An 18,526-nucleotide genomic window follows, 5' to 3' on the forward strand; every position below is an offset into this window, starting at 1 on the left:
AACTGAAATAAACAGAAGCCTTCCAATGCCTAACAGGTGCCTACAGGAAAACTGGAAAGGGAATTTTTACAAGGACATGGAGTGATAGGACAAGAGGCTTTAATCTGAAAGAGGATAGGTTTAGATTAGATGTTAGGAAGAAATATACCTTCTGTTCTATTCTTTACTGTGAGGATATTGAGGCATTGGCCCAGGCTGCCCAGAGAAGCTGGGGATGCTCCATCAGTGGAAGTGCTGAAGGCCAGGTTGGATGAGGATTTGAGTAACCTGGTCTAGTGGAAGGCATCACTGCATATGGCAGAGGGAATTGAAACTAGATGGTGTTTAAGGTTCCTTCAAACAAAAATCATTCTCTCTCTATGAAAAACATCTTCTTCATTCTCTGAGAGAGTTCACTGAGCAATTACTGTCAGTGAAGCATTCTTTCTTAAAAAATCTCTTAAATGGATGTACTAACCTTTACCTATTATGAATCACATTAGACTAAATGCCTAGATGTCTTTGGAATAATTACTTTGAATGTTCAAGAATTTATAAATATTAACTAATAGAGTTGTTCATATTCCCCAAAGTCACTTGGAAGCAACAAAATGGGGGTGACACAAGTTTTGTTATCTGAAAAAATGGTGGCTAGAAGCTTTATGCTTCTCACTTCCTTAGTCACATCAGAAAAAATAAAAACATTCAAAGGTTAGTTTGCTAGGTCTTTTTCCCCCAGAAATAAGTAAGTTATGGCTTCACACTAGAAGGATTCCTAAGATGTGCAGAGACAAACACGGTCATGTTTGGGTTCTCTTTGTTTCAAGGCATGATAAATTGGAATTTAATTTGATTTCCAAACTTATAAGAATGCTTCTAATTTCATGCAAGGGATTGTTGTTTATTAAGGGTAACATTAGCACACATGCTACTTAGAATTAATTAGAAAACACGATTGTGATATTTAAAACACTGGTTAAATAGATTGAATATTCTCAACTCTGTTTTATCTCTGCACAGGTCTTAAATAAATGTTAAAGAAAAAAAAATCTTTACAACTTTTATAATTGATTATATTTTCTAATGAGGACACATTTTACAATGGAAAACCATGTAAACTTGGATAAATTATTCAATAAACACAATTCTTCTGTGTTTATTCTATAAGCATTATTTGTATCTTACAAAAACAGAGAGTTGCTCTAAATTGCACTGTTTACTGTAACACAAAGTGTTAAATGTAAATGAGAATAACACTTTTTGGACTCTATTGCATTTATTCAGGCATGCAGCAAAACCTAGATAATCAGTGACATGAATTAGATTTCAAGCATTTACAACATGATGAAAATTCAGTTAAAAATAGCATTTCTGCAAAGTCTTACAGCTTGTACATTTTATTAATGCTTATTACTGCTCTAATTCTATCTCTCATTTTTCATTATTCTGGATGTACATTAAAAAGGAAGTAAGTTCTTTGTGGTTTTTATTAGCTGAAATTCTACTTTTCCTTCCCTAGTCCTCATACAAAATTTGTTGGAAAACTGCAGTTTTCCAGGGTTTCAGCATTTAGCTTTTAACTAAAGGAAAAATACTGATTTTCTGCAGAAAAACATTCAGAAGATGTGCACAAAGAACCACATCAGTCATCTCTGGGCCTGGTCTACTACTTAATTCCAATGGGGGAATTTTCTTCCCTTAGATCAGGCCAGAGCACTGTACATTAGGCCAGAGCAACACACATTTTAGCATGAGTTGTACTTTACAATGGATAGCTCATCCAAATGAACACAACAACCTGATTCTCTTTCTAAGTCAATCATCTTTTAAAAATTATCTTGTTAATTTTAATAATAAGAGAACAAGCACTGTGGGAGTAAATATTTTAAAATTCATGTTAGGCACACCAGTTGTGCTCTACACCACTGTCAGAAGTGCACTAGAAACATCTCTTTTATCTTTTCTTCAGAGAAAGTTTACAACTTGCTCAAAGTTTCAACTTTTTGGTTTTGGTGCTTCTTTGTAGGATTTGACCATTTCAGTGAATAGTATAATTCAGCCAGGAAAATATGGAACAAAGGAAACAAAACTACTTTATTGGCAGTATCACTTAAAAGTGTTTTTAAAGAGGTAATTTCTTAAAACTTCTCATTTCGAAATGTTCTGCTGCCGAGAAAGTAAAAGCTAAACAATACAGTGACAGAATTCACTAACACAAACATATTCATTATTCCAAACTGCCTGCAAATCAGCAACAATGAGCAACACTGAAATAAAAAAAAACCCTCTACCCAAATGCCAAAATTCATTGTATTTCTCTTGAGGACTTCATGCTGCCAATAGTCATACCTGAAAGGAGGTTGTAGGTGAGCTGGGGGCCGGTCTTTTCTGAGAGAAAATGACCTTAAGCTGGGACAGAGGAGATTCAGATTAGTGTCCTGGTGCTGGCCAGGACAGGGGTAATTTTTGCAGTAGCCAGGAGGGAACCATGGCCAGGACTTGGAGGTCACTCAATACCACCTGAGATAGTTCTGCAGGGAAGGAGATCCGGGATCCCTCCCAGGCTGGGACAGTGTGGTACAGAGAGTGGTTGGGGGTTTCCATACGGTAAGCAATCTTTAAATGTACACTCTGTCTTTAGTATGGCTGCTGCTACTGTTCATTTTGTTATCCCACTGCTGTTTCCAATAAACTGTTCTTATATCAACCCATGATCTTACCATTTTGTGCCTTCAGTTCTCCTCTCCAGTCCACTGAAGGATAGGGGGAGGAGAGGTGGGAGTGCAAGCACTGCATTATCTGGAACCCTGAATTGTAGAATATAATTCCTAAACCATGACAATTAGAAACTAGAAAAAAAAAATCACTGTTAGGCTGGTTGGGCTATGGAATAGGTTGCCCAGGGAGGTGGTGGAGTCAACAACCATGGAAGTGTTTAAGGGCTGCCTGGATCCAGTGCTGAGTGATATGGTTTAGGGGTTTAGTGGCTTAGGGGTAACTGTGGTTGGACTGATGATGGTTGGACTTGATCTTAAAGTATTCTTCCAGCCTTGGTGATTCTATGATTCGAAGTGGGGACACTAAGTGATGCAGGAGTATCCTCTCAAATAACTTAATTTCCTTCTGATTTGGACCAAATGGCAAGGTGTTCAAAACTGTTTGCTAGGAAAAACACCCAATCTGGAATAACACATGTGCTCCAGATTCTGACCCACTGTGTTCCTGGGCAACCACCAACTATATGAGGTTTAACAGGGCAAAGTGCTAGATTCTGCTCCTGGAATAGGGAAACCCTGGATGTACACACAGACTGGGGAAGGCAATGGTGGAAATCTGTGTTGTAAAAAGGGACCTGGGGATCCTGGTGAATAGCAAGTTGAATGTAAGTCCACAGTGCCCTGGCAGCCAGGAGGGCCAATTGGGTCCTGGGGGGCATCAGACAAAGTATCATCAGCTTCTTCTTCATCAGGTTTTCTCTAGACCAGCTGGTGAGACTGTCCCACTCTGCTCTGCACTGGTATGGCCTCACCCTGAGTCCCGTGTGTAGCTTTGGACACCACAATACAAGAAAGAGATCAAGCTATGAGACAGTGTCCAAAAGAGGGCTACAAAGACAGGACCTGAGGGGATGTCATGACATTGTGTAAGGGGAGCTTCAGGTTGTGCATTAAGAAGGGCTCTTCACCCAGGGTGGCTGGACACAGGAACAGGCTCCCCAGGGAAATGGTCACAAGCACCAAGCCTGACAGAGCTCACAAAGTGTTTGGACAACACTCTCAGGTACATGGCATGATTCTTGTCCGTGGCTTCCCTGTGCAGGGCCAGGAGCTGGACTCTGAAGATCCTTGTGAGTCAAAGTGCACTTCTGGCATTAGCATACAATTGTACAGTACCTCGGCAGCTTTTGTCTCAGCAGCACATAACAGCTCATCTGGATTGTGTGCTATTGGAGCCAACCTGTCTCATGGTAGCTTTTAACTAGATTTGTCTCTCATAGAAACGCAGACAGACATATTTAAGACTGCAAAACCATCTAATGCAGGACCAGATCATTAAGGCCACATCCTCAGATCCATACAGAAATTTTTAAATGGGATTTTTCAGTTCATTAAAAAAGCTACAATTTTTCACGTTCAAAGCTGTGTTGTAAAAAAATGTACTGACAATACCAAATAGACCTAAATTACTAGGTACTGAAACGATATTCACATTTTACATATTTATGTTTCCCAAAACTGCATTAAACCATTAAAAAATAGTAGAAATATATTTGTTTCAATAATGATTCCAATAAATTATATTAATACATAATCCAATGTTCTTACTGAGAAATATATATGATAACACCCCTCCACCTTCTTGTACAAAGATATTAAAAAATTCCTGTCGTGTGAGTGTTTTCCAGCAGCAAGTTGAGTTTAGATCTTCAGGCCACTCCTGTTAATGTCAACATTAACATATTACTAACGATTAGCACCATGGCAACAACATACAAATGCTAAATGTGACATTTGAAACGAGAATATGCACCAATAAAAAGATGCCAATGTAAACAGCGACATCTACTTTTGCCCTTATTTCTGTTGGGACAGAGTTAACTTCTCAGCAGATGGTACACAGCTGCATTTTGGACTTAGCTGTAATGTTGGTAACACACTGATGTTTTGGTTGCTGCTATGTAGTGTTTATATTTTGTGTCTCATGCTCTGCTAGTGAAGAGGTGCAGGAAAAAATAGCTAGAAGAAGCAGAGACATTACAAGGGCCATTTTCAGTGCTGTTACCATGACCACCACATCAGCCATCAGGGGAACAGGAAGAAGAGACAGAAACTTTTCAGAGAGCATTGTCTTATGTGAAGTCTTTGATAGTTATTGTCTCAAATCAATATGCTTAAAAATGCTACCCGTTAAATGTATAACAATGAGAAAGTGTCCTCTTCCAGACTCTATTCAGTTATTATGTAGCATGATGAAGTCAGCCTGCAGGAACTTATTATCCATGATAATGTGTTGCAACATCTCTGGAAAAAAAATCTCTTAATATTTTGCATTGCATTTATGTTTATTACTGGTATTTTATAATAGTTTTTTAGTTTACTTATGTCTTTCCTACACAGTTCTGGTAAATTTTTCAAGGAAGGTTGCACAAGATCCAAATGCTGAAGAAACACACAGGATGAATAAACACACCACAGACTAAAGATCCTGTCTGAAAGCAAGAGAAATTGCAGTATTCTCTCAGGGAAGTTGATACAACAGGCCAAAAAGGAAAATGTTCCCAATTTTCACTTATCATCTCCGTCAAAGACTGAACTACAGAAATTGTATTTACCATTACAGGACAATGTAAAAGCAGCAAGAAAGATAAGAGCATTCTTTCTGTGCTAGATACATTAATTCACAAATAAAGCTATAGGAAAGTGGCACTGCCTTTTTTTTTTTGTTTTGTTTTTTTTTTGTTGTTTTTTTTGTTGGAAAGCTTTCTGCCAGGAAAATAGTAATTTAACGGTACTTTAAACATAATGAAGAATGCTTTAAAATCTGTTAAATGGACTAGTTTTTCAATTATGCAAAGTCAGCTGAATTCTTCAGCTGATAATTTTAATATGTGTGGATGCAAATCATTGGGGAAGTGGATGTACATGTGTGAAATGAGGTGGTTTAGGATCAAGCCTAGTCACCAGCAGTATACAAATAAAACCGTATTGGAAAGCCTAAAACTTGCATCTTCATATATGTGCCAGCACAAAAAGTACTTCTGTAAAAGATTACCACAAATTTAAAATATTTAATAAATTATTACAAGCTTAGAAAACAATCCTAATGTTTACACAAGTTCTCTGCCAAAGCAGGTCTTTGGTAGTTTTCTGCTTGTTCGGATTTTTTTACCTTTGTTTTTCTTTTATTATTTCATCACTTTCTCTGTCTGACTTATGGAATCTCATTGCCTTCATTAGAGAAATAAGTAATTTAAAATTCTGGGAAACCAGTTTTGTGGCATGTAATTAACTTTGCTAATAGAGAAGGAAACACACATGGCATCAGTTTTATTTCAGTGGGAGGAATGGTACAGATATTTACCAAATCCAGTCAATATGATGCAAAAATAACTTCACATAGTTTTGTATTTGACTCTATCACAGCAAATTATTTATTTTCACATGTCAAATAATAACCTAATTTGTGTAGAACTAGGTGTTTCAAAGAATGTAGAAAATAGTCTTGACTCTAAATTTGCAATAGTGATATGGTCCTTAGTTCTTTAGAGGCATTGAGCACTCATAGTACTTGAAACATTATTGAGTATAGGAGTACTGAAGGTAAATTACAATCCTGTTCCTACTTTGTGAAGCTGCACTTCAAAGAAACATGTGAGTTCAAGAGAATCATCATGGAAACAAGATAAAATGACTACAAGGAGCAGCAGAGGTTGCTGGGAGCAAGGCTCTCCCTCCTTGCTCCCTCTTCCACCCATTGCTCCTCTCTCCCAGTCATCCCCACTGCAACCCCTGCCTGCCTTCTGCTTGCCATTTCCATCTGCACACCCCTGTCTTTGCTGCTCCTGAAGCCACTGGTTCCAGCCATGCACTGGACTTGGCAGACACCCTCTAGTTTAACGCTGTTAAATGGGCACTGGGTGGTTCTGAACACATCAAGAAGCCTTAAGGACTCCACAGGGCCAAGAGCAGACCTTTATTCAGTACACACCCACCCTGACCACAACGTTTCAGCAGGAACTGATCGTGTCTGGGTACCCAACTGGATCCCACATGGCTTGCTCCTCAGAAGAAGGTGCAAAATTCTAAACCATGGCACTCATGGTAAATCCATATACAAAATACAAATTAGAAGTTACCTGACTTGTTGTAAGCTAATTAGTGTTAGTTAAGGTACTAAGCTGTTGTATTATTTGTTATAATAGTCAATCCTATTTGCTTGCTCATTAGAAGTTAAATTCTGCCATGGAACAAAGATTAAATATATTGGTAGGCCACGTGCTGTTAGTTGCTACTCACATTCAAACTTCTTGTTTTTCCAGGGCTGCCTATCAAGATACTTTGTCTTAGAATTTGAACAAAAGGGAAAAGAGCTGAAGTGGTAGATCAAAAATGTCTGAATCTGTAGCAAAAGCCTTAGAAAAAAGCAAAGATAGACTCAAACCGTACCACTGAAGCATGGTCACCTTTTACATTTACAAGAGGAATTTCAATAATACAAGGTACATGGATATACTGACATTGGAAATCATTGCTTGATTTATTTTTATTCATCTCTTGTTACTATCACATATACACGTTTGCATTTCATGAACAAAAAACCAAACTATTTTTAATTCTTTCCTATTTTAGCAAAACAGAAGACTTCTTCCAGGGCAATATAGCCTAATAATGGGAAGACAGTTAATGAAGGAGAAGTAATTTCAAAAAGAAGTGATCTGTAATGCCTGAAACAAATGCAGACCTCAATCTAGCAAAGCACTTAAACTCAGAAGTACTTCACTGAATCAGGGGTTTAGGATGATAATTTAAATTATTGCAATTTAGAGTAGTGTCATTCAGAACTAGTAAGTACCTACTTACAAAGTGAGGTACTTTGTGATATTAAGAACATACAGTGGAAAATTTTATAAATAATTTCTTGGCTTTCTCATTATAATATAAAGCAAATTTCAACTTGGGTCAATTCTTTAAAGATAACATGTTGCACGTTTTAAGGGACTGAAATCTGAAAAAGAGACAGAAGCTCAAATTGTAATTTTAGCAGAGATGACTCATAGAATCACATCAGCCCACTGTGAAATTCCCCAGCCTAGGGCAGGTACTGAACACTCCTGCCCCAATATAACCTGGAGTTTAGGACTCAGTGACACCTACCACTGGATTCCCAAGAATCACAAGAATTCTCCACCACCACCACCACCACCACCACTGGACCTCCAGAGAAGGACCAGACCTTTCCACAGGCTCACTGCTTTGACAAGACCACATCCATCACTCCAAAGGGACTGCAACCACCATTTAATTGGACTGCTACCACCACGCTGACCAACAGGGTATCAGGTTGTGTTCTGACTGTCAGTTTAAACCAGTGTTTCTGTACTATTGCCTTTATTGTAATTTTCCTATAAAATTGTAGCTCTGACTTGAAATCTTTCACAAGCTATTTCTGTGGGGTTCATTCCTCCCACTGGTTTACCTTCCACTCAGCAGAAGCAGATACTTTAAAAACTTTCCAGACTACACCAAATGGCTTCTAGTCTGCTTAGCATGTCTGTCTTCAGACATGAAACACACACAAACAAGCACACTGAACCTGCCCTTCCCCATCTCATATGATTTAGGAGGATAGCATAAGGTTGCTACTCCCTCTGCTTCACGAATCAAATTTTCTTGGACAGAAAAATTGATGAATAAACCTGAAAAAATGCTTCTGGTTACATATAAAGGATATGTCAATATTAGCAAAGCAGGCATTCAATCTCATACAGAATTGCATGCTGTCAAGAGATGTTTCAATTATTTATATATAAATATATAATACATAGTTGTCAGTATGTGGGGCTTTGGAATCCACAATTCATCAACATTCTCCATCTAAAGAGTTATTTAAATTACGTTAGATCATAGTTTACCTAGAAGGCAAGTAACTATCCTTATTTTGCAATAAGAGCACTCAGAGGAGAACCCACACTACCTAATTTGGGACCTACATCTCAGCTGGTGGCTCTAGTGTTCATTGAAAATCAAGAACAGTGGGAAACGGATTTGTAGAGAGTTCTCAGGGCTTGACAGAAGGCCCGCACAGTGTGCATCTCTATGCAAACTTTGAGACAAGAAATGCTGACTTAGAAATGCCATGGAAAAGGACAGATGTTGTTGAGAGAAATGGAAATAGAAAATGTTTCAAAGGATGGCCTTGCACATAAGATTGTATACTTTGGAGAAATAGAACTATGAAAGATGCACTGTAGTGGGACCCACCAGGGGCAGTTTTAGATAACTGGCTTTAAGGCATTTACAGCATGGTGTGGCTAAAGCTGATAGGCCAAGAAACACTTACAGTGTATTGTAATTAGGAAATAATTGGCTTCTGATTGTGATGGTGTGAATTATAACATCTGTATTGTCTCACCCTTCTCATGAGACTGAAAATAAAATAATTTTTTTTTAAATGCCTCTCAGTTGCCCCATCTCTGGGTCAGGAAAAGGGTATTTTCCAACAAAGAACCATGTATATTCATTGTAAATCAAGGACTTTAGGATGTAATTCATGTGGTCAAATGTAGACACAGTCTTCAGCAGATAATGCTCCCAGGATTTGAAGTGTAGACTGTGATGGATAAAGCCATACCCAGTCAGATGAAACCACATCTATTCCCATTCACACTAGACACATTTAGTACAGTTCTCAACATGTGTGCCTCAACTCCTACACTGTCATAGACTACTGAAGTAGTATTAGGAGAAGGTGGATTTCACTGCATGTATGTCAGTGACTTGCTGGACAGCCTTTCTGCCACGTTCCCTTGTTTATGTTCCTGTTTTCTTTTTCATCTTCCGTAAGCTTTTTTCAGGTGGGCAGTACTTGGCAGGAGTTCCTTTGCTAAGCATTAGTATACAGCCTACCATAACTCAGATCCTTTTTAGGGATCACTGTGTATTAGCATAATGAAAACAACAAGTAGATAAGAGTGGTGAGCAATACTAATGCTTCAGCCAAAGAAAACAAACTTTCACAGCAAGGCAAGATTAGAATTTTTGATCTTTACCCCTACTCAAGCTCTCCATTATACTGAATTTAAAGAAAAATGTATTACTTTTGTTAATGCTAGATGGCATTAAATGCCTAGATATACAGTATACCTAATTTTTGTTCTTGACCTGGTTTTGGTCTTATGTAGACCAGAAATAAATGTCCCTGAAGAACCTTGGAATAAACCTATGCATTAAAAAAAAAGCAAAAAAAAATCAATAAAGCAAAAAAGAAAAAAAAGCCTACATTACTCTCTATTTACATATTTACAGCACTGTATGTACAATATAGAGACAGTAGAGAGTTAAACAATTCCAGAAGACAATTTAGAACTCATATTGACATGAATGACTTTGTAAGTAATTCTAGGTCTAGTCACTTTGAAGATGACTCCTTAATCTCCATCCTTTATGCTGGGAATATAAAAAAGGACTACTCCATTAACAGCCTTCAGTCAGGTGATCTGCATCTCTCTGCTTTTTCTTTCAACAGGGATTAATTTCTCCCTGTGTTAACAAGGACTTCATGCCCTTCAGCAATGTCTTTATTTTTTGTCTTCCCCTCCTTTATTTTAGAATTTTTTATTATTTTTTTAAAATGTGCTAGCTAGAATAGACTATTCATTTGGATTATTTAGGCAACAGACATTTCTTTTTTCTTAAATCTTCAGACCTAAGGAACATTGCATTGCTCAAGCTTATCATAAACATGAGATTTGCTTTAAATTTCAACAATACATGAATTTGCCATAGAGGAGTGCTAATTAAAGGAAAAACAAGAATCATCTGTGAAATATTAAATAATTCAGTTAGAAAGATGAAAGATGTTACAGAATGTAAGGAATAGGGCAATAGGTTTTATTCATCAGCAGTAACCTAGAATTTTGCTTTTTGGGAGCACAAAAATATAGATATAGATATGTATTTCTGAAAATGCACTATGGTATTATGGCTGTCTTGGTGTTTGGAGCTCTTTTCAGAACAAACTCATTCCTTAGAACTGCAATAATAAAGGCAGCTATCATATTTCTACTTTACTCCAATGCTATATTAACCCTAATACTTTACCTAACTATAGTGAAATAAAACTTACCTTAAAAATCAAATCCTTTTTCCCATAACGCAGCTCTTTCAGCTGGGCTTGGATCTTTTTTGACTGAAAGTGAGGATAATCAAATCAGGTTTGAGTTTTTTTAATTTAAAACATTAAAAAAAACCATTGTGAATTCTGAAAACAGCAGAATCTAGAACAGATTTAAAATGCAGAACACCCCCCTCCAAATAATTTCAATTGCTTTTCCAGATTCACAAGTCAAACCAACCAAAAGTACAGAGGAAAATGCAAAATGGCACTCACCTAAAGCACATACCTGAGTTAGTACTGTAAAAAATAGCAGTTGGGCTTACACATTTTAAACATGAGCTGTTACTAATACTTTCCATGAAGCATAACTGAAGGAATCACCTTCAAAGTCAACAACCTTATTCTTAGAAGTAAAAAGGCTCCATAGGCTTATACAGGTCTTTGTAAAGATCAGGGTGTTCCAGGTGGTGTCCAAAGGAACTAGTTTGGAACCAGTTTCTCAGTTTGTAACCATGCCCTTGAAAGTACAGGCATAGTTATGCTTATTTATATCAGTTCAAGATGATATTTTGTGAAATATATCCTTAAAATAATTCTAAGTAGTAGTCTATATATTATTAATTTAAATAATATATTCAAATATATTATTATTTAAAAATAAATAGCAATGGGCTTTTTGTACTAAACCAAACTATCCAAGGAACATTATTTCACCATTCATCTAAGAATGCTCTCAACGCAGTATTTTTTTTAAATAAAATCCACAGTCCCAACTGATACTCAATAAATTTTCTTGTATTAATTAATGCCAAGTGCTTTGAAGTCCTTGGAACAGATTAGAAGTCTGTTTCACATTTACTGAAAGAGCATTCCATAAACATATTATATTACCAAAGCAGTATATCTTTCTTAAGTTGGAATTTTTGGAAAGATTTTATCTCTTTCCAACTGATGCAGTCAAATTCAGTGACAGACTTTTGGGAAGAATTCAAAATTTTAGAACCTGCTTTAAATGTTTAAATAATAAGGCGAAAATGGTTATGGTATTCTGTAAAATCTGAAACTAACAGCCAAGATCAGTCCAGCAGAATTCTTTGTTCAGTGACTTTATCTGCTGTTACTTCATTCAATAGCACTGTTCCCTGACCTGGGCAATGCAAATAATTGAGCTTTGGAATATAATCCACATCCCCTAAAAACCCGTGAGAAAATGTTCACCAATTTTAATTATTCTGAGGGCTGTGTTTAATAAAATATACAGTTTCTGTGATATACAAGGTATCCAAACAGGCTGTAGAGGAATCTGAGAGTTACAATTAAGGTATAACTCATTTGCTAAATATGAAGCCTGTGATGAAATTGAGTCATAAAGCTAAAGCATTCAGTGCAGGTCAAAAGCATGTGTATGACCTGCAACTCTTTGTGATAAAGAGTTGGTTATTCTGCAAATTTTCTGTGCTTCAGGGGAGAGGACCTCTCCGTAGAGTCAGACAGATAAAATTACCATTAAACACAGGTCTCTAAAATATAGAATCTCGTAGGATTGCCCTGGCATGTGTCCCTTTCTGTGTCCTGGAAACCCCAACGTTTGCACCATTCTGCCTTCCTCTTTCCAAGGCCCTGACTTCTTGGAGAAGAAAATCCAGCCATGCCAAAACTGTGCAGGATCACAAGCATGCTCCCACTGATGCAACAAGGAATCACTCACTGTGTCTCTGTCTGCGTGCAGCCTGAGGCAGCAAAACGAAGCAGGAGCTTCCTGGCAGGCAATTCTACCCACAAAAGGTATTGGATATAATAACTGAGAGGATACTGAGTTCACACACTTGTTATGCTTGGTGAGCATAGTACTTGATTAAAAACAGAAAACACACAGTGTTTCTCTGGCTGGCACAACTCAACTGGCAAAATGACCACAAAAACAGGATGCTCCAGTAGCATTTCTGCTTGTTCCAATGGTAACATGCTTAACAGCTGCAAATTTGCCAGGATGATTCATAAAGTAAGAGATTCTCACAGTTTGAAATACACTCACAATCTGCTGTCTTGACTATTACTTAATTTATGATTAATTTCCTGAAGATCTCTGACTTCCAGAGCTTGTTACACTATAATAAAATTAAATTATCTTTAGGCTTCATCCTTAGATGAAAATATTAAAAGAGACATAATCAGAGAAAATATCTTCAAGTTAATTATCAAAGGTTCAAATATTATGAAGCCAGGTGTGGTGATTTGACCCTGTCTGGATGCCAGGTGCCCACCAAAGCCACTCTAGCACCTCCTCAACTGGCCAGGGGACAGAAAATACAGCAAAAGGCTCACGAGTTAAGGATAGAGAGAGGCTGCTCACCAATTACCATCATGGGCAAAACAGACTTGACTTGGGGAAATTAATTTAATTTCTTACCAATCAAAATCAGAGCAGGATAATAAGAAGTTAAAGAAATCTTAAAACAGTTTCGCCCCTCTACTTCCCAGCTTGTACCTCCTCCTCCTTCAGCAGCACAGGAGGGAATGAGGATTATGCCCCCAGTTAATGACATTTCTGTTGCTGCTTCCTCCTCAGGGAGAGGATTTCCCCTGCTCCATCATGGGAAACGTATTTCCACAGGAAACAGTCCTCTACAAACTTGTTCAATGTGAGTCCTTCCCATGGGCTACATTTCTTTACAAACTGCCCCGGCATGATCCCTTTTCATGGAGTGCAGCACTCAGAACGGGTTGCTCCAGCGTGGGTCCTCCATGGGGTCACAAGTCCTGCCAGGAAACCTGCTCCAGCGTGGGCTCCCCTCTCCATGGACTCACAGGTCCCTGCTCCAGAACTGTTTTCCCACAAGGTCACAACCTTCTGTAAGGGCATCCACTGGCTCTGACATGGGGCTCCTGCGCAGGCTGCAGGTGGATCTCTGCACTCCTGCTGGTCTTTCCGAAGGCTGCAGGGCCACAGCTGCTTCACCACGGCCTTTTGCCCCCAGACTGCAGGGGAATCTCAGCTCCAGTGCCCGGAGCAGCTCCTCTCCTTCCTTCTGCACTGACCTTGGTATCTGCAGAGATGATTCTTTCACATATTCTCACTCCCCTCTTCTCTGTCCACAATTATTACTGTGCAGTAACTTTTTTCTTTTTTAAATATATTATCACAAAGGGGTTCCTACCATCTCTGATTGACTCAGCCTGGGCCAGTGGCAGGTTCACAGTGGAGCTAACTTACATTGGCAGTGTTGGACACAGGGGAAGCTTCTGGAAGCTTCCCAGAATAAGCCACCCCAATAGCTCTCCCCAGTACCAAAGCCTTGCCTTGCAAACCCAATACACTGAGAAAAACACTTGAGAAAGAAGGGTATTTGTATAATTTTTTAAGCAGTAAAGAAGGGAAGAAAATAGATCTGTATTACTACACTCTGACATGTTTGAGACCAACAATGGGGATAAAGGAAGATAACATTTTGAAAGATTTTTAAAAAATACTCCTAACCCTCTTATTTCCTACCTTTGAGAATTTATCAGAAATGTGACCAACTAAGTACTGATCTCTAACTTAAAAGGTAGAGACTCTAATGAAGAAAATGCATTCAATAATCATTAGGAAAATTTTAGTATGGAGGAAATTTTTTGTGCTTTAGTTTCATTCTGGCAAGGTGCAATGACCTTAACGGAGATTATATACGTAAAAAACCCAGACTAAACTAATGCGAGTAAATCAGATTCACATGTAATAGCTTTTTTTTTTTAATAAAAGAAAAATAAAGGGAATGCTCACATGAGTGCAGGTGCTTCTACATTGAGGAATTTGTCAAAAATAGGGCTTTTGTATCATTGACTATCTACCTCAGTCTTCAGAAGAGGGGAGATTTCTTTCTCTTCGTTTCATAGTGACCCTTTTCCCCTTGAAATAATGAAACATTCTGGGAATCAATAATAATAGAGCTTTCCTGTCTCAATGTTAATTTCAAAACTGGCCTTTGGCAATTCCTGGCTTAGCACAGACATGGAGTTCATGCAAATGAAATCAGTTTTATATATGTTACATGTGTATATATCTATAGAGTTATATCATAGGCACACCCAGATGATTTTATATGTCTAAAACCTTAGTTTGCAACTTGCTTTTTAATACATTTCAGCTGCTTCTTGTGAAGTCACAAAAATTAATTGGGATGACAGAACTTCAGAAACACTCACTATATAAGCATAATATATATTCTGTATTCTGGTATATATATATATATATATCTATATCTATATATCTATATATATATATTCTTGTGTATATGTACAATACACCAGAACCTCAGTACAAAGCACTTTGATGCAAACTTTTTTGGGTACATTAGATTTAGAATAGAGAGGAATCTTCCTTACCTCTTCTGCGTGCATTCCACAAAGCTTGTTTCCTGACAAGAGCTTGTTTTTGAGGCTTTTGTTCTGAGAATGGGACAAAAAAAACCCCAAAATAGTTTATTAGTAAGTGTTACTAAAATATTAAGGGACTCTCTGACTATTTGATCATACTGATTTTATTTTTTAATATGGATAACATATTTAAGTCACCAACTAAGATATAAATAAAACAAGAGAGATTAATCAAGGCACAGTATCCTCTTACAGAATTCTTAAAGGCATTTGCATTACAATTTGCTACAACAGGAACAGGACTGCCCATAGAGACCTTCCCAGAACACTGGCATCTGAAAGGAATTTAGATTTAATAAGCTGAGGTACAAAAGGGCAGAAAAAACCCTCTAATCCTTGCTTGGTGTCAACTCCATAGCTCAGTATCATTTTCTGTAAATCATTTTAACACCTGAGTAACAGGGCCAAGGTCTCATCAGTTGACCTTAATGATCAAAATCAAGGGGTGTTTCTGCTAAATTTTAAAACTTAAAACTGCAAGTAATAAAAGCAATAGAAAGTTAGGTACTTGATAGCATTCTGCCTGTTCAATATGGTTTTCCACTTCGGACTTTTAAATGTATTTCTTCTCATTTTCAGGGAAAATAACAAACCCTGACAAAATTAATTCCTCATAGTAATTATTTTTCCACTCCTCACTCGTATTATCCCGCAACTGACAGTCAAGGGTGAAGATTTCTCTGCAGTGTGAACATCTTTTACAACTGGTCAAAAGTGTAAGTATTCAATAAGCCGATCTACAAGTGCTGAACATAACACGCTTAACACAAAAAAAAAAAATTAAAAGAATACAAAACCCAACTATTCCTGGTTAATGAAGTGCAAATATACAAACAGAAACAGAACCCACCACATTTCAGGAAGGTATGTTTATTACTGAACAGCAATAGCTTTCCTGTACATTGTGCCTAAGAACAAGCTGTCATTAGAGCAAAAAACACAATTCCATTCAGTTCAAATTTAGGTCTGCATCCCACTGGAAGATTTCATTCTACAATTGGAAACTTTGAGTTTCTCTTGAAAAAAAAAACCCTTTTTTAAAGCAAATGCAAAGAAACTAAAATTTCATTTGAAAACTCATTTTCACTATTCCAAAATAAGGAGGAGATCTGACATAATTTCACATTTCACTATTGCTGGCTACCATGCAACAGTATACATTACTGCAGAAACAATAATTTTTTCCCAGCTGTTTGACCTGGATGCCCATAGTTTTCTGATACAACAGAAAGGGAACTAGGATGTTATTTTGAATGAGACAATCCAACAATCCATTCTTTCAAAACATGAGTTGCAAAGAGCTGGATGTTGCTCTAGTAAGTTTAACAGTCAATTACCTATTTTGGTCCTTTATTTGAAAATTTCTGTTGTAACTCACCAAAGAGCCTATTGTACTGACCACTACAGAAATTCAGAGTAAGACAACTGACTCTGAAAAAAATGGTACTGTATAGCAGATACAAGATGAACAAAGGTAAACAAAATAAAAATCAAAGACATGAAGCACACCTGACTCATCTATTGTTCACCAGGGGTACACCTAAAGAACCATGCTGTATTTGTGAACACAAAGGGAATGTGTTTTGCACACATCTTAATGGTTTCACACAAAAGATCAGCATCACCTTTTGGGATGATGTTAAAACAGATATGCCAAAGGCACTGTTTCATTAGAGACTTGTGCTTAATTAACTCAGGATATCAAGTAATCCATGGCAACAGGACACACAGTGTACTAGATGGTTGTCACATTTTCCACATTTCGTGCCAAAAAAACCTGGTACAAGTATATAGTATATATATACAGAACTTGTCCAAAACCAAAAATTGATGAAAATATTCAAAGTTAGGAGATGGACTCCATTTTTGAGATTTAGCTAGGTTTAACATGATTTCCTGATTCTGTCTTATTATCCAATCTATTTGCAACAAAAACACCCAGCAGGGTTACCAGAATGCAAGCAAAATAGTCCTGGATTTGATCTGAACCTAATAATGTTTCTAGAAATGAGAGCAAGCACTAAAAATTAATATTATCCAGAGTATAATAGGTAGGAGCTTGTCAAAGGAGATGACAACTTCTTGGCTACAATTTGGGTGATTTCACATTACTTCACAAATCACATATCACTGTTGAAAAAAGCTTTGCATACTGATTAATAGTACTAATTTTTATAGCACAATATGAAGCACACCAGTAAAAACATATGAAGTATAACAGAGCCTTTTTTTAATTTTTAATTCTGAATTAAAATCTTTCTTCTTCTGAAAGAAGTCTAATCAGGTACATATTCTGGAAGAATATGTCCCTTTTGCCAGAAAGGGGCTTTTCAAAGCCATATTAATTAATCAATGACATTTTAATTTTACAAAGGCCTGTTGATTCAGTACAGAAGTTCTGGCTTCTAAGACATACAAGCATTAAAGATTATGCTCATTTTCCTATTAAGCATCCCTCAAAGAGCAAGAACAAATAAACTAATCAGAATTTTAAGCAGTTTTAATTTCAAATACTTCATTTGTAATTAAGTACTTCAATGGAGAAGATCTTGGACATTTCAGTCTGAAAAATAAGAAATGAAGTATCTGTTGAGATCTACAGTGGTAAGCTTTTCTACTTAATCTCTCTTTCTGTCACTCTCCTTCTCTCCTCTACCTTTTTCTATTTCTTTGTATCTCTCTCTATTCACCTCATATTTACTATTAATAAAAGTCCATACTATTGACTTGGGCATATGGTCTCATTTGTACCTTAATTTGGGCAGAGGCATCTAACAATTTGAATAACTGGATTGTAACAGCCCACAAAAGTCAGAACTCTTAAAGACAACTTGCTAAACTTGTAAACATGTTCTTCACAGAGCTTCCATTCTGAAAATAAAAAGCTTTCTGCCTCGGTCCCTAGGCATTTTTTTTTCCTTTTCTCCTACAGTGGCATAACATTCCTATATACTGCTAGGGTTCTGATAATATTTTCAAATTGTGAGACTAGACTTAATGAAAGATATATTCATTATATAATCATTGACCTTATCTATGTTGCCTGAAGATCTACCTCCAATATAAAAGCATAGAAAAGAAGCTGTAGTGTCATACTTGTTTCGTCAACATGTCTTTGGAACATGAAGAAAAAAAACAATCCTCACTTTCTGGCTACGAGGGTATATGTTCCTTTCTCTTCCTAACTTTGAAAATAAACCTTTCTCTTCTGCACCTGTTTTCCTCTATCAAATGCCAGTAGGCTGACCAAATAAACATGTAACACCTCAGGACCTTCACCCATGTTTTTAAAAAA

General features: G+C 37.1%; 1 protein-coding gene across 8 annotated transcripts in view; it reads right to left on the bottom strand.

Annotated features, from left to right (window-relative positions):
• The window catches only part of LUZP2 (leucine zipper protein 2), a 151,334-nt gene that overhangs the window by 40,234 nt on the left and 92,574 nt on the right, over nucleotides 1-18,526 (bottom strand). For 6 of the 8 annotated variants that reach the window (XM_064426193.1, XM_064426191.1, XM_064426190.1 and 3 more), the window contains 2 exons: nucleotides 15,181-15,243; nucleotides 10,825-10,887 (listed from right to left, as the gene is read on the bottom strand). In XM_064426193.1, the coding sequence (XP_064282263.1) occupies nucleotides 10,825-10,887; nucleotides 15,181-15,243 (126 nt within the window). The remainder of the gene's footprint in view (nucleotides 1-10,824; nucleotides 10,888-15,180; nucleotides 15,244-18,526) is intronic. The other 2 variants (XM_064426194.1, XM_064426192.1) reach the window with 1 other exon arrangement.

Source organism: Passer domesticus, chromosome 6, assembly GCF_036417665.1.
Source record: "Passer domesticus isolate bPasDom1 chromosome 6, bPasDom1.hap1, whole genome shotgun sequence".
In the NCBI taxonomy this organism is placed as follows: domain Eukaryota; kingdom Metazoa; phylum Chordata; class Aves; order Passeriformes; family Passeridae; genus Passer; species Passer domesticus.